At 45.7% G+C, this 22,480-nt stretch overlaps 1 protein-coding gene across 4 annotated transcripts; it reads left to right on the forward strand.

The window, feature by feature from the left end:
* The first annotated feature begins 261 nt into the window (after positions 1 to 261).
* On the forward strand, positions 262 to 22,283 carry tbc1d9b (TBC1 domain family member 9b). 4 transcript variants are annotated; one of them, XM_079167569.1, is made up of 23 exons: positions 262 to 504; positions 1,604 to 1,714; positions 1,794 to 1,912; positions 1,998 to 2,238; positions 3,668 to 3,926; positions 4,300 to 4,507; positions 5,174 to 5,371; positions 5,497 to 5,640; positions 7,276 to 7,426; positions 7,502 to 7,716; positions 8,058 to 8,175; positions 12,247 to 12,449; positions 12,601 to 12,683; positions 12,762 to 12,891; positions 13,109 to 13,207; positions 13,334 to 13,402; positions 15,914 to 16,154; positions 16,260 to 16,325; positions 16,413 to 16,481; positions 16,845 to 16,898; positions 19,827 to 19,871; positions 20,337 to 20,434; positions 20,527 to 22,283. In XM_079167569.1, the coding sequence occupies exons 1-23, from the start codon at positions 387 to 389 to the stop codon at positions 21,091 to 21,093; spliced, it is 3,606 nt and encodes a 1,201-aa protein (XP_079023695.1). In that variant the 5' UTR covers positions 262 to 386; the 3' UTR covers positions 21,094 to 22,283. The 4 variants fall into 4 exon arrangements, with proteins under 4 accessions (XP_079023695.1, XP_079023698.1, XP_079023696.1 ...); XM_079167572.1 differs by lacking the exon at positions 16,845 to 16,898; XM_079167570.1 differs by lacking the exon at positions 1,604 to 1,714.
* The last annotated feature ends 197 nt before the right edge of the window (positions 22,284 to 22,480 follow it).

A 22,480-nucleotide genomic window follows, 5' to 3' on the forward strand; every position in this document is an offset into this window, starting at 1 on the left:
CATGGAGCCTTGTCACTTTATTTATCAGGTATACATTAATATGAGAATATGACTAAAATATATTAAGATTAAAACAACATGCTGGAGTCTGGTGGAGGGACACGTTATAATATACTAATTATATCTTTATTTAACGTCTATATATTTTAAATGTTTATTTAATCATGAACGTTCAGAAGAGTCGACGTGACGTAATGACGTAATAACGCACAATGCACAGAGGGCGGGTCCTGCAGCGTCGTACCCGGAAGTAATGTTCAGTCAGCAGACTTGGTGAAAACAACAACACTGGATCGCTGTTTGCCTGAATCAGACGGAGCCGTCCGTTAACAGCGGTTCTTCTCCCGGTGTTTCCCCGACGGAGGGTGAGCAGAGAGCGGGTAGAGATGTGGATCCATCCGGAGGAGGTGCTGCTGGCCGGAGCTCTGTGGGTCTCTGAACGGGCCAACCCGTTCTTCATCCTGCAGAGGAGGAAGGGACACGGCCGAGGGGGGGGACTCTCTGGTGAGTCCACTACAGTCCACTATAGTACACTACAGTCCACTGCAGTCCACTATAGTCCGCTACAGTCCACTACAGTCCACTATAGTCTGCTACAGTCCGCTAAAGTCCACTATAGTCTGCTATAGTCCACTACAGTCCAATTAAGTCTGGGTCTGTTTGATATAGTCCACTAGAGTCTGGGTCTGTTTGATATGGTCCACTACAGTCTGGGTCTGTTTGATATAGTCCACTACAGTCTTAAACCAGTTAGGACTAGGAGGACTAGGAGGACTAGGAGGACTGCATTAATGGAAGAATTACGAGTGAACGAGTGTTCTTCCTCTCGGTAGTCTCTAAATATTTAGTGTGGATCCTACACACTGTTTTATAAATGAGACCTCTGAACTTTAGTGGACTATATCAAACAGACCTCTGTCCCTGTTTCTTTATGTGAAGGTCTACTGGTTTACCTCTGTCCCTGTTTCTTTATGTGAAGGTCTACTGGTTTACCTCTGTCCCTGTTTCTTTATGTGAAGGTCTACTGGTTTACCTCTGTCCCTGTTTCTCTGTGTGAAGGTCTACTGGTTTACCTCTGTCCCTGTTTCTTTATGTGAAGGTCTACTGGTTTACCTCTGTCCCTGTTTCTCTGTGTGAAGGTCTACTGGTTTACCTCTGTCCCTGTTTCTGTGTGAAGGTCTACTGGTTTACCTCTGTCCCTGTTTCTGTGTGAAGGTCTACTGGTTTACCTCTGTCCCTGTCTTTCTGTGTGAAGGTCTACTGGTTTACCTCTGTCCCTGTTTCTGTGTGAAGGTCTACTGGTTTACCTCTGTCCCTGTCTTTCTGTGTGAAGGTCTACTGGTTTACCTCTGTCCCTGTTTCTGTGTGAAGGTCTACTGGTTTACCTCTGTCCCTGTCTTTCTGTGTGAAGGTCTACTGGTTTACCTCTGTCCCTGTTTCTGTGTGAAGGTCTACTGGTTTACCTCTGTCCCTGTTTCTGTGTGAAGGTCTACTGGTTTAATTCTGTCCCTGTTTCTGTGTGAAGGTCTACTGGTTTACCTCTGTCCCTGTTTCTGTGTGAAGGTCTACTGGTTTAATTCTGTCCCTGTCTTTCTGTGTGAAGGTCTCTTGGTTGGGACTCTGGATGTGGTACTGGACTCCAGTGCAAGAGTGGCTCCTTATAGGATCCTGCTGCAGACTGCGGACTCTCGGATCTACTGGAACGTGGCCTGTGGTGGGTCAGCTGGACCAGGACTCCTGTGATTGGCTGAGTATTTGTGTCTTGTTTGTTAACCCTCAGTTCTGTCTTACAGGCTCATCCAGGAAGGAGATCACGGAGCACTGGGATTGGCTGGAGTCCAACCTGCTCCAGACCATCTCCATCTTTGACAACGATGAAGACGTCACCACCTTCGTCAAAGGAAAGATATCTGTATGTCACTTCCTGTTTGATCCTGTGAGGTCGTTTCTCTTTTCCTGTGTGTGATCGTGTCAGTAAGTGATGTCACTTCCTGCAGGGCATCATTGCGGAGGAGAATCGGCTGAAGCAGGGGGAGGAGCAGGAGGAGCAGGAGGAGGATTGTGGGAAGTTTCGAGAGGCGGAGCTAAAGATGAGGAGGCTGTTCGGGATGCCTGAGGAGGAGAAGCTGGTGAATTATTACTCCTGCAGCTACTGGAAGGGCCGAGTGCCGCGGCAGGGCTGGCTCTACCTGTCCGTCAACCACCTGTGCTTCTACTCCTTCCTATTGGGCAAGGAGGGTACGACCGGCCAATCACAGGACAGAGTTTAATGATGTCATCTATACAGTCTGTGCAGGAGGAAACAGGATACACTTTGATGTCCTGTTTATGTTAAAGAGTAAATTAACACAGTGTTTTACTTTAAACACACCCCCAACAACTTCCACAAGAACCACAATGTACTACTGCAGTTTCTTCTGGAGGTACTTGAAAGTACTTCTGTATTTACTAGGGAGTAATTCTTTGGTTACCTGAAGGCACTGATATTGAGACCTGAAGGTTCTTCTGGAGTTATCTTGAGGTACTTCTGGACTTATCTGAAGGTACTTCTGGAGTTATCTTGAGGTACTTCTGGAGTTATCTAAAGGTACTTCTGGAGTTATCTTGAGGTACTTCTGGAGTTATCTGAAGGTACTTCTGGAGTTATCTGAAGGTACTTCTGGAGTTATCTAAAGGTACTTCTGGAGTTATCTTGAGGTACTTCTGGAGTTATCTGAAGGTACTTCTGGAGTTATCTGAAGGTACTTCTGGAGTTATCTGAAGGTACTTCTGGAGTTATCTAAAGGTACTTCTGGAGTTATCTAAAGGTACTTCTGGAGTTATCTGAAGGTACTTCTGGAGTTATCTAAAGGTACTTCTGGAGTTATCTGAAGGTACTTCTGGAGTTATCTAAAGGTACTTCTGGAGTTATCTAAAGGTACTTCTGGAGTTATCTGAAGGTACTTCTGGAGTTATCTTGAGGTACTTCTGGAGTTATCTAAAGGTACTTCTGGAGTTATCTGAAGGTACTTCTGGAGTTATCTTGAGGTACTTCTGGAGTTATCTGAAGGTACTTCTGGAGTTACCTAAAGGTACTTCTGGAGTTATCTGAAGGTACTTCTGGAGTTACCTAAAGGTACTTCTGGAGTTATCTGAAGGTACTTCTGGAGTTATCTAAAGGTACTTCTGGAGTTATCTAAAGGTACTTCTGGAGTTATCTGAAGGTACTTCTGGAGTTATCTTGAGGTACTTCTGGAGTTATCTAAAGGTTCTTCTGGAGTTACCTATAGGTACTTCTGGAGTTATCTGAAGGTACTTCTGGAGTTATCTAAAGGTACTTCTGGAGTTATCTGAAGGTACTTCTGGAGTTATCTAAAGGTACTTCTGGAGTTATCTGAAGGTACTTCTGGAGTTATCTAAAGGTACTTCTGGAGTTATCTAAAGGTAATTCTGGAGTTGTCTGAAGGTACTTCTGGAGTTACCATTGGAGTGACCCAAAAGTATTACCAGCCAATAATAAAGTGACTCTAAATTTGATTTAGTAACATGAAGAACTGCTTTTAGTATTACGTTACTCTTTAATAATTCTTTGGAATAAAGCTATTTGAAATAAGACGACACAATCACCACCATGTGTTCTTTCATGTTTGTATTTAAATTCATATATTTGTATGACTTCTCCTCTCAGTGACCCTGGTGGTTCAGTGGACAGAGGTGACCCAGCTGGAGAAGAATGCCACTCTGGTGTTTCCGGAGAGTGTTCGTGTCAGCACGCGTCATACTGAACATTTCTTCTCCATGTTCCTCAACATCAATGACACATTCAAGCTGATGGAGCAGCTCGCCACTATCGCCATGCGCCAGCTTCTCGACAACGAGGCCTTTGCTGCCGACCGCTCGCTGCCCAAACCCTGCAAGACGCTCAAGAACGTCTCTGCACTCAAGAGGTATCACGCTGTTCAGTAACTGTACACCTGATTTCAAGCTGCCAGGGTTTCCTCTGATCAGAGTAAGGTGGAAATTATTAACAAATACATGTTTTTTTGCTGATTTGAGATTATGAGATTCTATAGTTTGTAATGTAATATATTTACATAAACAAAACAATGTACATTGTTTTTTGTGAATTGGGATGTTAGGGATCATTTTGTGCTACTGCGTGTCAGCCTGGACTTCTCTGTCCTGGAGTTCTCTGTCCCGACCTTCTCTGTCTTGGACCTTCTCTGTCCTGGATCTTCTCTGTCTTGGACATTTTCTGTCCCGGACCTCTCTGTCCTGGACCTTTGACCTGACCAGGTGTTTCCTGTTCTTGTCTTGCAGAGATTTGGACGCGAGGGCGAAGAACGAGCGCTACCGGATGATGTTCCGGCTGACGCAGGAGGAGCGTCTGGACGGACACACGGACTGCACGCTGTGGACGCCGTTCGCTAAGATGCACGTGGTCGGACAGCTGTTCATCTCCAACAACTACATCTGTTTTAACAGCAGAGAAGAAGGCTTGTGTCAACTCATCATCCCTCTCAGAGAGGTAAACAAGCTGTCAATTAATTGCCTTAAAGTCATGTTGTTTGGTGATAATTTGTCTTGATCCTCATCAGTCGTTTTTAATTATGTGTTTGAGCCCAAAGACAAATTTCTACATTGTGGACATTAAAGTCCTGAACTAACTACCTAACAAAACACAGCTACTGGTTGAGTGTTCCCTGTAAATACACAAAGCCTGCTCTGTTTAGAAAAGATTTATATCTCGTCACCAGGATGAGAGGAGTAACATTCAAATTAAATCAAGCAAAAAGAATCAGGGAAATCAGAAGTATAAGCAAAGAGAAGGAATTTATTAACAAATGAAACAGTAAGTATTGACCTACAACCAAAAGCAGATTAACTCCAGAAAAAAAATGGTAGAAAATCACAGATCACAGCTGAAGAGCTTTCACACAATCACGGCCACTGATGCAGGCTGCAGCTCACTCGGGTCCTTGATGATTGAAGGAGTAAGAGTCGTACCTTGAGGGGGAGACGGCATGTGACAATGACCCTCTGTAGAACTTGAACTTCTTAAACTTTAGAAGTACGTCTGATTTGAAAAACAAGACATGTAAACCATGATCCAAACTAAGTAACAAGCCATGGTTTCTATTTATTCTCATGCTCATTACTCACTGATTTTTACACATCATCCTCTGCTCCTCAGGTTTCCATTGTGGAGAAGGCGGACAGCAGCAGCGTCCTGCCTTGTCCCGTCTCCATCAGCACCAAGAACAAGATGAACTTCCTGTTTGCCAACCTCAAAGACAGAGACTTCCTGGTCCAACGCATCTCCGACTTCCTGCAGCGAACGCCCGACAGCTCATGGGGCGACACCAGCCCCCTGTCTCTGATTGGTCACTCGGTGTGTCACTTGTGTAGAGGTTCTGATCTGCTGGGACCAAAGTCCGATCAGAAGTTATTAGGCTCGTTCGAGATGAGCTGCACCTCATCTGTAAAGTTGTTCTGATTTGTGTTTTGTTTCCTCAGGCATCCTCCACTGCCCCCTCGTCCTTGTCTTCAGGGTCTGAGTCCGTCAGGGCGCGTCATTACCACCCTGGGCTGCCCACAGCCAGCCATGGTCTGCTGCAGCTCTACCACCAAGACGCTCCGGAGGACCTGGGTCCCAAAGCTGTGAGCTCAAGTCCCAACAGTCCTCTTAGATACTGAACTGGACTGGTACTGTTGGATACAGAGGACCCTTAAGTACCGAGGAGTACTGTTAGATACAGAGGACCCTTAAGTACAGAGGAGTACTGTTAGATACAGAGGATCCTTAAGTACAGAGGAGTACTGTTAGATACAGAGGATCCTTAAGTACAGAGGAGTACTGTTAGATACAGAGGATCCTTAAGTACAGAGGAGTACTGTTAGATACAGAGGATCCTTAAGTACAGAGGAGTACTGTTAGATACAGAGGATCCTTAAGTACAGAGGAGTACTGTTAGATACAGAGGATCCTTAAGTACAGAGGAGTACTGTTAGATACAGAGGATCCTTAAGGTGCTTTCACACCAAACGCAACGCGATTTATTCGCGCCGCGTTACTCCTGCAGGGGACCATTTGTGGTCATTTGCGTGAATCACGTCAGTCACGCTAGACGCGCCGAAGTTGCCGAAGTTGCCAAAGTTGCCGAAGTTGCCCTGCAACTGTCCGCCATCAACCATGGAAAAAATAACCTCTATTTCTGCTTAGTACTTGTTGTGGAAGTCTCAGATATCCCGGGAGACTAAACGCCTTCTTGTCTGGGTTCATAACATAGTCCAGAGGAGCTCCGTGGATTTTATCGAGCTGTATTCACTGTAGCAAGCCACACGTCGGCTGTTTACTACAGCTGTATGAACACATAACAAACAGATTTTGCTGTGATTTGATTGCAATAAACTGATAAAAAAGAGGCCGAAATAACTATGTAATGATGCCGGTTTGTAAAAAGCCTGAATTCATGTTTTGTTAGTTCTCTCCGCAAGACGACAAGCAAATCACTTTTTAAAATGCTTATTTTCTCAATGGAGTTCGGATCGATCGGTGCTAGGCTAAGCTAACATTGTAGCAGCTCCATCAGCACTCAACATAACGTCATCTCTGCGTAAATACGGCAGCGTCTATTCATTGTTTGTACCATATGGTTTACACACACACATGTATACACATAGTTTGGTCTCTACTGATATGAGGGATCGTAGAGCTCTGGGTGAAACACAGTGGCTACAGTATTTGTTTCCTGATTCTACAACGATAGGATGTCAGTGATGACAGGCTGATAGGCTATCACGCCGCATCGTCACGCAATTTTTTCGCCGGAGTTGAACAATTTTAACTCCCGCGTTTGGGGCGTTTTGGCGATTGAAGCGAAATGCGTCACTCCAGTCTCATCGCGTCTGTGCATGAACTTTGTATGTAATCTACTCGCGCGAATAATTCGTGCCGCGTTTGGTGTGAACACAGCATAAGGTAATGAGGAGTACTGTTAGATACTGTAGACCTTTATATACTAAGTACCCTTAGGTACTGAGGACCCTTAGGTACTGAGGAGTACTGTTGGGTCCTGAGGAGTACTGTTTGATACTGAGGAGGGCCAACAGAAACTTATTTAGATTTAGATTTAGTTTTGCGATGTTTTGGTTCCAGATGTTTAGTATCTTTTGATCCAGACTGATGTGTGAAATGAAGCTACAGTTTAATGGTCCTGTGTCAGACTGTGGAAGTAAATTCTCACTTACCCCATCTTCTCCTCCCCTCCATTCTTCTCTCTTTCCCTCCTGTAGATGAAGGAGAAGATGAAAGAGGAGGCGTGGAATATACATTTCTCAGAGTTTGGTCGAGGTGTCTGCATGTACCGAACCTCCAGAACCAGAGAACACGTCCTCAACGGGATCCCAGAGCGCCTGAGAGGGGAGCTGTGGCTGCTGTTCTCTGGTCAGTGTTAGTTAATTCATTCATATCAAAGTAAACTGAGACTCTGTGTATTCACCTGTCCCCCTTTTGGTCCAGGAGCAAAAAACGAGATGGCGACCCACCCTGGTTACTACGGTGACCTGGTGGAGCAGGCCATGGGGCTGTGTTCGCTGGCTACCGAGGAGATCGAGCGAGACCTTCACCGCTCGATGCCCGAGCACCGAGCCTTCCAGAACGAGACGGGTATCGCGGCGCTGCGACGCGTCCTCACTGCCTATGCTCACCGCAACCCAGGGATCGGGTACTGTCAGGTACAAAATAAAGTATTTTATATGAAATAAAGTCAAGTACAACCCAGGGATCGGGTACTGTCAGGTACAAAATAAAGTATTTTATATGAAATAAAGTCAAGTACAACCCAGGGATCGGGTACTTTATACAAAAATATGGTACAAAGTGAACCGAATACTGCCAGGTCAAAGCTGTATTTAATGTACAACATAAAAAATAGTTTTTAAAAATACATCACGTACATTGAATACTTTCTGCTGACTGCAATACATTTTTCATGTTTAAATACATATACCGTAGTGATAGAGATATTATAGTATTAAAAAAAGTGACACATATTCTCTCCTTGTTCCTCCTCCAGGCAATGAACATCGTCACCTCTGTCTTGTTGCTCTACTGTCCGGAGGAGGAGGCCTTCTGGCTGTTGGTGGCGTTGTGTGAGCGGATGCTGCCCGACTATTACAACACCAGAGTCGTAGGTCAGTAACAACACCAGAGTCGTAGGTCAGTAACGACACCAGAGTCGTAGGTCAGTAACAACACCAGAGTCGTTGGTCAGTAGCAACACCAGAGTCGTAGGTCAGTAGCAACACCAGAGTCGGAGGTCAGTAACAACACCAGAGTCGTTGGTCAGTAGCAACACCAGAGTCGTTGGTCAGTAGTAACACCAGAGTCGTTGGTCAGTAGCAACACCAGAATCGTAGGTCAGTAGCAACACCAGAGTCGTAGGTCAGTAGCAACACCAGAGTCGTAGGTCAGTAGTAACACCAGAGTCGTTGGTCAGTAACAACACCAGAGTCGTTGGTCAGTAGTAACACCAGAGTCGTTGGTCAGTAACAACACCAGAGTCGTAGGTCAGTATTAACACCAGAGTCGTAGGTCAGTAGCAACACCAGAGTCGTTGGTCAGTAGCAACACCAGAGTCGTTGGTCAGTAGTAACACCAGAGTCGTTGGTCAGTAGCAAAACCAGAGTCGTAGGTCAGTAACGACACCAGAGTCGTTGGTCAGTAGTAACACCAGAGTCGTTGGTCAGTAGCAACACCAGAGTCGTTGGTCAGTAGTAACACCAGAGTCGTAGGTCAGTAGCAACACCAGAGTCGTAGGTCAGTAACGACACCAGAGTCGTTGGTCAGTAGTAACACCAGAGTCGTAGGTCAGTAACGACACCAGAGTCGTTGGTCAGTAGTAACACCAGAGTCGTTGGTCAGTAACGACACCAGAGTCGTAGGTCAGTAGTAACACCAGAGTCGTTGGTCAGTAACAACACCAGAGTCGTAGGTCAGTAACGACACCAGAGTCGTTGGTCAGTAGTAACACCAGAGTCGTTGGTCAGTAACAACACCAGAGTCGTAGGTCAGTAACGACACCAGAGTCGTAGGTCAGTAGCAACACCAGAGTCGTAGGTCAGTAACGACACCAGAGTCGTAGGTCAGTAGTAACACCAGAGTCGTAGGTCAGTAACGACACCAGAGTCGTAGGTCAGTAGTAACACCAGAGTCGTAGGTCAGTAACGACACCAGAGTCGTAGGTCAGTAGCAACACCAGAGTCGTAGGTCAGTAACGACACCAGAGTCGTAGGTCAGTAGTAACACCAGAGTCGTTGGTCAGTAACAACACCAGAGTCGTTGGTCAGTAGCAACACCAGAGTCGTAGGTCAGTAACGACACCAGAGTCGTAGGTCAGTAGTAACACCAGAGTCGTAGGTCAGTAACGACACCAGATTCGTAGGTCAGTAGTAACACCAGAGTCGTTGGTCAGTAGCAACACCAGAGTCGTAGGTCAGTAACGACACCAGAGTCGTAGGTCAGTAGTAACACCAGAGTCGTTGGTCAGTAGTAACACCAGAGTCGTTGGTCAGTAGCAACACCAGAGTCGTAGGTCAGTAACGACACCAGAGTCGTAGGTCAGTAGTAACACCAGAGTCGTAGGTCAGTAGTAACACCAGAGTCGTTGGTCAGTAGTAACACCAGAGTTGTTGGTCAGTAGTAACACCAGAGTCGTAGGTCAGTAACGACACCAGAGTCGTAGGTCAGTAGTAACACCAGAGTCGTAGGTCAGTAACAACACCAGAGTCGTAGGTCAGTAGTAACACCAGAGTCGTAGGTCAGTAGCAACACCAGAGTCGTAGGTCAGTAGTAACACCAGAGTCGTTGGTCAGTAGTAACACCAGAGTCGTAGGTCAGTAGCAACACCAGAGTCGTAGGTCAGTAACGACACCAGGGTCGTTGGTCAGTAGTAACACCAGAGTCGTAGGTCAGTAGTAACACCAGAGTCGTAGGTCAGTAGTAACACCAGAGTCGTTGGTCAGTAGTAACACCAGAGTCGTTGGTCAGTAGTAACACCAGGGTCGTTGGTCAGTAGTAACACCAGAGTCGTAGGTCAGTAGCAACACCAGAGTCGTTGGTCAGTAACGACACCAGAGTTGTAGGTCAGTAGTAACACCAGAGTCGTAGGTCAGTAACGACACCAGAGTCGTAGGTCAGTAGTAACACCAGGGTCGTTGGTCAGTAGTAACACCAGAGTCGTAGGTCAGTAGTAACACCAGGGTCGTTGGTCAGTAGTAACACCAGAGTCGTAGGTCAGTAGTAACACCAGAGTCGTTGGTCAGTAACGACACCAGAGTCGTAGGTCAGTAGTAACACCAGAGTCGTAGGTCAGTAGCAACACCAGAGTCGTTGGTCAGTAACGACACCAGAGTCGTAGGTCAGTAGTAACACCAGGGTCGTTGGTCAGTAGCAACACCAGAGTCGTAGGTCAGTAGCAACACCAGAGTCGTTGGTCAGTAACGACACCAGAGTCGTAGGTCAGTAGTAACACCAGGGTCGTTGGTCAGTAGTAACACCAGAGTCGTAGGTCAGTAGTAACACCAGAGTCGTAGGTCAGTAACGACACCAGAGTTGTTGGTCAGTAGTAACACCAGAGTCGTTGGTCAGTAGCAACACCAGAGTCGTTGGTCAGTATTAACACCAGAGTCGTAGGTCAGTAACGACACCAGGGTCGTTGGTCAGTAGTAACACCAGAGTCGTTGGTCAGTAGTAACACCAGAGTCGTAGGTCAGTAACGACACCAGAGTCGTAGGTCAGTAGCAACACCAGAGTCGTTGGTCAGTAGCAACACCAGAGTCGTTGGTCAGTAGTAACACCAGAGTCGTTGGTCAGTAGCAACACCAGAGTCGTAGGTCAGTAGTAACACCAGAGTCGTAGGTCAGTAGCAACACCAGAGTCGTAGGTCAGTAGTAACACCAGAGTCGTTGGTCAGTAGTAACACCAGAGTCGTAGGTCAGTAGCAACACCAGAGTCGTAGGTCAGTAACGACACCAGGGTCGTTGGTCAGTAGTAACACCAGAGTCGTAGGTCAATAGTAACACCAGAGTCGTAGGTCAGTAGTAACACCAGAGTCGTTGGTCAGTAGTAACACCAGAGTCGTTGGTCAGTAGTAACACCAGGGTCGTTGGTCAGTAGTAACACCAGAGTCGTAGGTCAGTAGCAACACCAGAGTCGTTGGTCAGTAACGACACCAGAGTTGTAGGTCAGTAGTAACACCAGAGTCGTAGGTCAGTAACGACACCAGAGTCGTAGGTCAGTAGTAACACCAGGGTCGTTGGTCAGTAGTAACACCAGAGTCGTAGGTCAGTAGTAACACCAGGGTCGTTGGTCAGTAGTAACACCAGAGTCGTAGGTCAGTAGTAACACCAGAGTCGTTGGTCAGTAACGACACCAGAGTCGTAGGTCAGTAGTAACACCAGAGTCGTAGGTCAGTAGCAACACCAGAGTCGTTGGTCAGTAACGACACCAGAGTCGTAGGTCAGTAGTAACACCAGGGTCGTTGGTCAGTAGCAACACCAGAGTCGTAGGTCAGTAGCAACACCAGAGTCGTTGGTCAGTAACGACACCAGAGTCGTAGGTCAGTAGTAACACCAGGGTCGTTGGTCAGTAGTAACACCAGAGTCGTAGGTCAGTAGTAACACCAGAGTCGTAGGTCAGTAACGACACCAGAGTTGTTGGTCAGTAGCAACACCAGAGTCGTTGGTCAGTAGCAACACCAGAGTCGTTGGTCAGTATTAACACCAGAGTCGTAGGTCAGTAACGACACCAGGGTTGTTGGTCAGTAGTAACACCAGAGTCGTTGGTCAGTAGTAACACCAGAGTCGTAGGTCAGTAACGACACCAGGGTCGTTGGTCAGTAGTAACACCAGAGTCGTTGGTCAGTAGTAACACCAGAGTCGTAGGTCAGTAACGACACCAGAGTCGTTGGTCAGTATTAACACCAGAGTCGTAGGTCAGTAGCGGGTCAGGTTCTGTTCTCAGTGTGCAACAGCTTGTATAAACTGACTCAGCTGGACTCCAGGTACTTGACGTCCTAGACCACCCTATCCTTTAAAGAAGACACAACATGTCTACCACCTTGCAGACAGTTTCTTTCATTAGTGTTTCTAAAACCCTAAAACATTGTTCTTACATAAATGAGTATATTTTGTACTGGATGAGCTGCAGTGATGTGTAGCTTCAGGTAACACCGCCCTGTTCCCATGTTGTTTCTGTCCCTGCAGGTGCTCTGGCGGATCAGGGAGTGTTTGAGGAGCTGACTCGAGCCTTCCTCCCTCTTCTGTATGAACACATGCAGGAACTGGGTGTGATCTCCACCATCAGCCTGTCCTGGTTCCTCACACTCTTCCTGTCTGTGATGCCCTTCGATAGCGCCGTCCTATTAGTCGACTGCTTCTTCTACGAAGGAATCAAGGTCACCTTTCAGGTCAGACTACTCTTAACTGACTGTTCAGTGATTGATCAGCTGCTTCTTCTGCAGGGGCATCAAGGTTATCTTCCAGTCACGACACAAACTAACTGCTCTATCTGTCTGTCTGTCTGTCTGTCTGTCTGTCTGTCTGTCTGTCTGTCTGCAGGTGGCGCTGGCTGTGCTTCATGACAACATGGATGCCCTGCTGTCCTGCAGTGACGAGGGAGAAGCCATGACCATCCTGGGCAGGTAGGAGTCCAGACTGGAGTATGAATAAGTGAAAAATAAATAAATCCAAGCAAGCATAACGTGTGTGTGTGTGTGTAGGTACCTGGATAATGTTGTAAACAAACAGACTGTGGCTCCTCCCATCCCTCACCTGCACGCCCTACTGACGAGTGGAGACGATCCTCCACCTGAGATTGACGTCTTTGATCTCATCAAGTCGTCTTATGAGGTCAGACTGACTCGGTGACGTCATGATTTGATGATGTGTGCTGCTCCCTCTATAGGGGGGCAGCTGCAGCGTCTCGGTCTAACTCCTGCAGCTCCAGTAGGGTCTCGCACTAACGCTTGCAGCTCTAGCGTTTCGGTCTAACTCTTGCAGCCACAGTGTCTCAGTTTAATTCCAGGATGTTTTTTTAGGTAACATCTGTTTTTTCTTCTCTGAACAGAAGTTTGGCAGCTTGCGTTCTGATGTCATCGAGCAGATGAGGTTCAAACAGAGGTTAAAGGTCATCCAGTCACTGGAGGACACGGCCAAGAGGAGTGTGGTGGGTGATGTTTGGGTACTGCAGGTTAAATGCTAACATGCTAATGTTGACACAGTGTGTGTGTGTGTGTGTGTGTGTGTGTGTGTGTGTGTGTGTGTGTGCGTGTGCGTGTGTGCGCGCGCGCAGGTTAGGGCGATGATGACGGAGTCTGCCTTCAGTATCGAGGAACTGGAGGAGCTCTACTGTCTCTTTAAGGTCAGAAGGTTTCAGTTCAGATGTTTTTAAAAAGTTGCTGTGTTAAATGTTTCTATGTGTTTTCTACTTCTAAACGTGTATATATATATATATATATATTAGTGCTGGGCAACGATTACAATTTATAATCGCGATTAATCGTAAGATTTCTTTGCAATTAATTGCATTGTTATGCGCAAAGTTCAATAATCTATTCAAAAGTAGTGTGTTAGAAAAATTCACCCGAGACCGATGGAAAATCATTAAACGGGACGTTTATTCTTGCAAGAAGGAGACAGAGTTGATTCAGAGGTCTGACTCTGAACCTCGGATATTTATACCAAGTAAACACACAGTGTCACAGTAGTCCAAGTAGATGTCTGCAACTTCACCTGAGCATTTGTTCTGGCACAAAGGTCACATTCTCGTAGTCAGGAGGCTAAGTTCTCATAACATAGCTCTGTACCCATCGTAACGCTCCAACAGTCCTTATTATCATTTAAATCCAGGACATGCGGCTGAGTGTTCTTTCGGATGCAATACAGATGATCAAATTAGGACACCAGACAAGCACACATTATAATTAGTCATTTAGATTTTCCCCAACAATTGTGCACTTTTATTTTAAAAGTACTGCTATATGAACAAAAGTGCAATAACATTTGTTTTGCAAACACTTTAAATAAATAAGGTCATTTTTAACAGCAGTACCTTTACACAGCATCTCTTCACTATCTGTGCTCAGTGTGTGACTTTATGTGAAACGTTCCACTGCTGTGAACATGAACAACATGTTTCAGCAAAATGGTGATGATGGTTACCCAGCGATGTAGTCTCCAGTGAGAGAAACAGCTGATGTACGTTGTAACGCCTTTGCTGTTGTCGTCCTCTCCTTCCTGTGATGGTGCGTCTTGAGCGAGGCTCATACGTGCTCAAACGCGACGCGAACGCACCTTGGGAACAGTCCTAAATATAAACCTGAGCCAGTCCTAACTATAAACCTGAGCCAGTCCTAACTATAAACCTGAACCAGTCCTAACTATAAACCTGAACCAGTCCTAACTATAAACCTGAGCCAGTCCTAACTATAAACCTGAACCAGTCCTAACTATAAACCTGAGCCAGTCCTAACTATAAACCTGAGCCAGTCCTAACTATAAACCTGAACCAGTCCTAACTATAAACCTGAACCAGTCCTAACTATAAACCTGAGCCAGTCCTAACTATAAACCTGAGCCAGTCCTAACTATAAACCTGAGCCAGTCCTAACTATAAACCTGAGCCAGTCCTAACTATAAACCTGAGCCAGTCCTAACTATAAACCTGAGCCAGTCCTAACTATAAACCTGAACCAGTCCTAACTATAAACCTGAGCCAGTCCTAACTATAAACCTGAGCCAGCCCTAACTATAAACCTGAACCAGTCCTAACTATAAACCTGAGCCAGTCCTAACTATAAACCTGAGCCAGTCCTAACTATAAACCTGAGCCAGCCCTAACTATAAACCTGAACCAGTCCTAACTATAAACCTGAGCCAGTCCTAACTATAAACCTGAGCCAGCCCTAACTATAAACCTGAACCAGTCCTAACTATAAACCTGAGCCAGTCCTAACTATAAACCTGAGCCAGCCCTAACTATAAACCTGAACCAGTCCTAACTATAAACCTGAACCAGTCCTAACTATAAACCTGAACCAGCCCTAACTATAAACCTGAACCAGCCCTAACTATAAACCTGATCCAGTCCTAACTATAAACCTGAACCAGTCCTAACTATAAACCTGAACCAGTCCTAACTATAGACCTGAACCAGTCCTAACTATAGACCTGAACCAGTCCTAACTATAGACCTGAACCAGTCCTAACTATAAACCTGAACCAGCCCAAACTATAAACCTGATCCAGTCCTAACTATAAACCTGAACCAGTCCTAACTATAAACCTGATCCAGTCCTAACTATAAACCTGAACCAGCCCTAACTATAAACCTGATCCAGTCCTAGCTATAAACCTGAACCAGTCCTAACTATAAACCTGATCCAGTCCTAACTATAAACCTGATCCAGTCCTAACTATAAACCTGAACCAGCCCTAACTATAAACCTGATCCAGCCCTAACTATAAACCTGAACCAGTCCTAACTATAAACCTGAACCAGTCCTAACTATAAACCTGAACCAGCCCTAACTATAAACATGAACCAGCCCTAACTATAAACCTGAACCAGCCCTTACTATAAACCTGAACCAGCCCTAACTATAAACCTGAACCAGCCCTTACTATAAACCTGAACCAGCCCTTACTATAAACCTGAGCCAGCCATAACTATAAGAGGAAAGTCTTAAGCCTACTCTTAAATGTGGTGCCACATTAACCTTGGTAACGACTCATAGGTTAATGTGATGGTGATACATAAACAATATCTTTTTCTGGTGTTGGATGATGATTGTAATTTGAATTGGATGTGTTGATGTTTGTGTAGGTGCTGTAATCTGAGTTTAAAGCCTCTTTTTGTATCTCTGATCTTCAGTCCAAACACATGACGAGCTGTTATTGGGGCTCCAGCAGCTCTGCAGCTGAGCGCCATGACCCCAGCCTGCCGTACCTGGAGCAGTACCGCATCGACCCGGCTCAGTTCACTCAGCTGTTCAACGCACTGGCTCCCTGGGTCTGTGGAGGCCACACCTCCACGCTGTCGACCCGCCTCTTCAGACTCCTGGACCAGAACAAGGACGGACTGGTCAACTTCAAAGAGTTCATCACTGGACTCAGTGAGTCCACAAACAGGAGGCTTCACTCCTGAGTCTTTTCAGAGGATTTAAATATTAAATATCTAAATATTTAGATGGTATCAGAGTTTGTTTGTGTGTCTGCAGGTGGGATGTACCATGGAGACATGACCGAGAAACTCAAACTGCTGTACAAGCTCCACCTCCCACCAGGTAACAGTAGTCTGTAGTCTTTGTTCATTTATTTGGTGGTTTATTTATTTATTTGTGTGGTTGTTTATTTGTTTGTTTGTGTTGCAGCTCTGTGTCCTGAGGAGGCGGAGTCTGCTCTGGAGGCGACACACTTCTTCACTGAGGATGAACCTCAAGGTAAACACACAGATCAATATACTGTGAACTACTGATTTACTGCAGTATTTCTACTACTACTACTACAGTTGTAAATACATGTCTGTATTGTTGCCACATTACAGACACATCTACAGTTGTTTGGAGGACTTGGTTCCTGCTGTAATAAATAAACACAGTAGAATAAAAGACTTAGTGTGAACTGATCAGGTTCAATCAGTGAAACATCATCAATCAAATCTTCTCATTAATATTTCAATGTTTCCTTTCTTACTCACATGTTTCTTCATCTCTTCTTCTACTTCTTCTCCTTTATTATTCTGTTTCTTCTTCTACTTCTTCTGCTTATGTTACTTCTTCTCCTCTTTTCAACTTTCCCTCCAGAATCTTCCCTCCTGTCTGATCTGGACATGTTGACTCAGCATGAAGTGATTTCAGGTTTGTGTCTTTGTGGTTTTGAGGAAACCTGATGCTCCTCAGGCTGATGGTCTTGATGGTTCAGGTTCGGCATTGCCCACCTGCCCACAGCCAGTGATGTCACGGCAGTTGTTTCTCACCTGGACTGTGGTGGACCCGGGTCTCTGATCCCCCAGTAGAACCTATGATCATGACCTTTGTTACTGGTCCAGCTCCAGCTGTTTTACCTGTGCTATGACATCACTGTTGGGGGTGTGGCCAGATGATCAGAGCAGGAGACATTATTTTCATTCTTTATGGTGATGATGATGATGGTGATGGTGGTGATGATGGTAATGGTGGTGATGGTGGTGATGATGATGACGATGGTGATGGTGGTGATGATGATGATGATGATGGTGATGGTGGTGATGATGGTGATGATGATGACGATGGTGATGGTGGTGATGATGATGATGATGATGGTGATGGTGGTGATGGTGGTGATGATGATGACGATGGTGATGGTGGTGATGATGGTGATGATGGTGGTGATGGTGGTGATGATGGTGATGATGGTGATGATGGTGATGGTGATGATGGTGATAGTGATGATGGTGATGATGGTGATGGTGATGATGATGGTGATGGTGGTGATGATGATAGTGATGATGATGGTGATAGTGATGATGGTGATGATGGTGATGGTGGTGATGATGATGATGATGGTGATGGTGGTGATGATGATGATGATGATGGTGATGATGGTGATGGTGATGATGATGGTGATGGTGATGATGGTGATAGTGATGATGATGGTGATAGTGATGATGGTGATGATGGTGATGGTGGTGATGATGATGATGATGATGGTGATGATGATGATGATGGTGATGATGGTGGTGATGGTGGTGATGATGGTGGTGATGGTGGTGATGATGGTGATGATGGTGATAGTGATGATGATGGTGATAGTGATGATGATGGTGATAGTGATGATGGTGATGATGGTGATGGTGGTGATGATGATGATGATGATGGTGATGATGATGATGATGGTGATGATGGTGGTGATGGTGGTGATGATGGTGGTGATGATGATGATGATGGTGATGATGGTGGTGATGGTGGTGATGATGGTGGTGATGGTGGTGATGATGGTGGTGATGGTGGTGATGGTGATGATGGTGATGGTGATGATGGTGATAGTGATGATGGTGATGATGGTGATGGTGATGATGATGGTGATGGTGGTGATGATGATAGTGATGATGATGGTGATAGTGATGATGGTGATGATGGTGATGGTGGTGATGATGATAGTGATGATGATGGTGATAGTGATGATGGTGATGGTGGTGATGATGGTGATGATGGTGGTGATGGTGGTGATGATGGTGATGATGGTGATGGTGATGATGGTGATAGTGATGATGGTGATGATGGTGATGGTGATGATGATGGTGATGGTGGTGATGATGATTGTGATGATGATGGTGATAGTGATGATAGTGATGATGGTGATGATGGTGATGGTGGTGATGATGGTGATGGTGGTGATGATGATGGTGATGGTGATGGTGATAGTGATGATGGTGATGATGGTGATGGTGGTGATGATGATGATGATGGTGATGGTGGTGATGATGATGATGATGATGATGGTGATGATGGTGATGGTGATGATGATGGTGATGGTGATGATGGTGATAGTGATGATGATGGTGATAGTGATGATGGTGATGATGGTGATGGTGGTGATGATGATGATGATGATGGTGATGATGATGATGATGGTGATGATGGTGGTGATGGTGGTGATGATGGTGGTGATGGTGGTGATGATGGTGATGATGGTGATAGTGATGATGATGGTGATAGTGATGATGATGGTGATAGTGATGATGGTGATGATGGTGATGGTGGTGATGATGATGATGATGATGGTGATGATGATGATGATGGTGATGATGGTGGTGATGGTGGTGATGATGGTGGTGATGATGATGATGATGGTGATGATGGTGGTGATGGTGGTGATGATGGTGGTGATGGTGGTGATGATGGTGATGGTGATGATGGTGATAGTGATGATGGTGATGATGGTGATGGTGATGATGATGGTGATGGTGGTGATGATGATAGTGATGATGATGGTGATAGTGATGATGGTGATGATGGTGATGGTGGTGATGATGATAGTGATGATGATGGTGATAGTGATGATGGTGATGGTGGTGATGATGGTGATGATGGTGGTGATGGTGGTGATGATGGTGATGATGGTGATGGTGATGATGGTGATAGTGATGATGGTGATGATGGTGATGGTGATGATGATGGTGATGGTGGTGATGATGATTGTGATGATGATGGTGATAGTGATGATAGTGATGATGGTGATGATGGTGATGGTGGTGATGATGGTGATGGTGGTGATGATGATGGTGATGGTGATGATGATGGTGATGGTGATGATGGTGATAGTGATGATGATGGTGATAGTGATGATGGTGATGATGGTGATGGTGGTGATGATGATGATGATGGTGATGGTGGTGATGATGATGATGATGATGGTGATGATGATGATGATGGTGATGATGGTGGTGATGGTGGTGATGATGGTGATGATGGTGATGATGGTGATGATGGTGATAGTGATGATGGTGATAGTGATGATGATGGTGATAGTGATGATGGTGATGATGGTGATGGTGATGATGATGGTGATGGTGATGATGGTGATAGTGATGATGATGGTGATAGTGATGATGGTGATGATGGTGATGGTGGTGATGATGATGATGATGGTGATGGTGGTGATGATGATGATGATGATGGTGATGATGATGATGATGGTGATGATGATGGTGATGATGGTGATGATGGTGATGATGGTGATAGTGATGATGGTGATGATGGTGGTGGTGATGGTGGTGGTGATGGTGAAGATCTGTCTGTGTGCAGGTGAGGAGGTGAAGGATGGAGGCGGAGACATCGTGGAGAAGAAAGGTAAATGCCTCCTAGAGTCGGACTAGATTCATTCAGAACCAGGTTCAGGTTACCTGTGTGTCCACTTACTGACCACACCCGGTCAATGTTCTCTGTCCTGGCCCCACGATGGTGGAATGAACTCCCCACTGACGTCAGGACAGCAGAGTCGCTGCCCATCTTCCATCAGGCTGAAGACTCACCTCTTCATGAAGGTCTACCCTGAGCCTTCCTCTCAGCACTGGTTGTGTTCATGCTAGTGTGTTTCTGTACGTCTGCTCTGGTTTCTGCTCTGAGATGTTTAAAGGAGATGAACTCATGACTTCTGGTGACGAGTAGTTCTCTTGAATACTATGTTGAACACACTGACTGTAAGTCTCTTTGGATAAAAGCGTCTGCTCAATGACTGTAATGTGATGTAATGAGCACAGGTGTGTGTGTGTTGGACTGCAGGTAGACAGGTCTCTGACCTCTGTGTTGTTTCAGAGGAGAAGGTGAAGGACTACCGGTACTACCTGAGGATGTGGGCCAAAGAGAAGGAACCCAAGACGGAGACCATCAAAGACCTGCCCAGGATGAACCAGGTGAGGAGATATGGTTCAGTGTGTGTGTGTGTGTGTGTGTGTGTGTGTGTGTTAATGTGTGTGTTAATGTGTGTGTGTGTGTGTGTGTGTAGGAGCAGTTCATTGACCTGTGTAAGACGCTCTACAACATGTTCAGCGAGGACCTTCTGGAGCAGCAGCTCTATCATTCCATCGCCACCGTTGCCAGCCTGCTGCTGCGTATCGGGGAGGTCGGCAAGAAGTTCAACAATGGCGGCCGGAAGACGGACGACGCCGCCGCTCAGGCTCCGCCCACCGAGGGTCAGAGGGAGGAGTCGAGTGAGTCCCGGGTGTGTCGAGCTTTGGCCGACGCTCAGCTGGAGCCGGCGGCTCCGGACGAGGAGATCAAAGACGACGCGTCGCTGTCGTCGTACTCCGTGGTGAGCTCCGGATCGCTGCAGTGCGACGACATCGCCGACGACACCGTGCTGATTGGCGGTCAGAGGCGGGGCAGCGTGCTGGATGTCGATTGGTCGATCACCTTCGAACAGGTGCTGGCGTCGCTGCTGACGGAGCCGCCGCTCGTGGACTACTTTGAAAAGAAGAGGGACTTCCAGAACAAAATGGCCGCCTGTAAGGCTCAGAGGGCGGTAGAGCGTCAGACAAGCTCCGCCTCTGACCACGAACTCACCGCCACCTGACTCACCTCCACCTGACTCACCTCCTCCTCCTGACTCACCTCCTCCACCTGACTCACCTCCTCCTCCTGACTCACCTCCTCCTCCTGACTCACCTCCACCTGACTCACCTCCTCCTCCTGACTCACCTCCTCCTCCTGACTCACCTCCACCTGACTCACCTCCTCCTCCTGACTCACCTCCACCTGACTCACCTCCACCTGACTCACCTCCTCCACCTGACTCACCTCCTCCACCTGACTCACCTCCTCCTCCTGACTCACCTCCTCCTCCTGACTCACCTCCACCTGACTCACCTCCTCCTCCTGACTCACCTCCTCCTCCTGACTCACCTCCTCCTAACTCACCTCCTCTTGATTGATCTGGTTATGAGACGTTCACATAAAGGGGGCGGGGTTTACAGCATCTGACCAATCACAGACGAGGACCAGTCTGATGTCAGCAGAGCGTTTTAAAAAGAGAAAACGATGACATCAGAAATATTAAGAAGTTAAACTCATAATTCAGACTGAAAGAAACTTATTAAACTGTTAATTAAATGATTATATGAATAAAATCACTGCTTCATCTAGAGACACAGATCTGACTATAATTAATATAATTAATATAAACCTGTGATTTAGTCTGAAACATAACTTCTTCATATTTGTGTCACATTATCTCATGATTTACGTACTGAGCTCTGATTGGTCAGTGAAGTCACCTGATTACCATAAAATATATCCTCTAAGTTCATTTCTTTAGTTAAATGTAAATAAAGATTAAAACCAACGACACTAAATCATCTTCATATAATCAAATCATTTCTGTTTATAGTCAAAGAAAGATTGAACATTATTATTATATTATGAGGTAAACATAAGTTTATAAGAGATAACTTTAATTCTTATTCACCTTTTCATTGATTTTAAGACAATAAAACTTTAATAATAATAAGTGATCTCGAGACAATAGAACCAACGTGTTTAATGATGAAATGCTTTAGTTTGCTCACATATGTTTACTGTATATTAATCAAATCACTCAGGTGAGTTCACACCTGCAGTCTTTGATTTTTACGTCACTGAAGCCTTGTTTGTGATGATGTCACTCCTGTGATGTCAGAGGACGTTTTTATTCTGTTGTCTTTACTGTATTTATTCTGCTTTTATCGATCAGTTATACGTTGTCTAATAAATACTGAAGGAAACTCCCTTTTCTTCTTCTGTGGTCTCATGTTTGTAGATGAATATTATAATATAAATACTTGTATAGTTAGTATTTCTTGTGACGGAGTGAATGACCCGGATGTATCAGAGCTGCTGGAATCCTCTCGATGCTCAGGAAAGGTTGCTTCCTTCCTTTCTTGTCTCCTTTAGGATAGGAAACACTAGACCCTCCTTTACCAAAG

This window comes from Pholis gunnellus (assembly GCF_910591455.1).
Source record: "Pholis gunnellus genome assembly, chromosome: 10".
Lineage (NCBI taxonomy): Eukaryota > Metazoa > Chordata > Actinopteri > Perciformes > Pholidae > Pholis > Pholis gunnellus.

Bases quoted from the DNA above. Each gene is read 5' to 3' on its own strand.
- tbc1d9b (XM_079167569.1), top strand. From the start codon at position 387: ATGTGGATCCATCCGGAGGAGGTGCTGCTGGCCGGAGCTCTGTGGGTC. The intron at 505-1,603 runs GTGAGTCCACTA...TTCTGTGTGAAG, and splicing joins CCGAGGGGGGGGACTCTCTG to GTCTCTTGGTTGGGACTCTG. The intron at 2,239-3,667 runs GTACGACCGGCC...TTCTCCTCTCAG, and splicing joins CTTCCTATTGGGCAAGGAGG to TGACCCTGGTGGTTCAGTGG.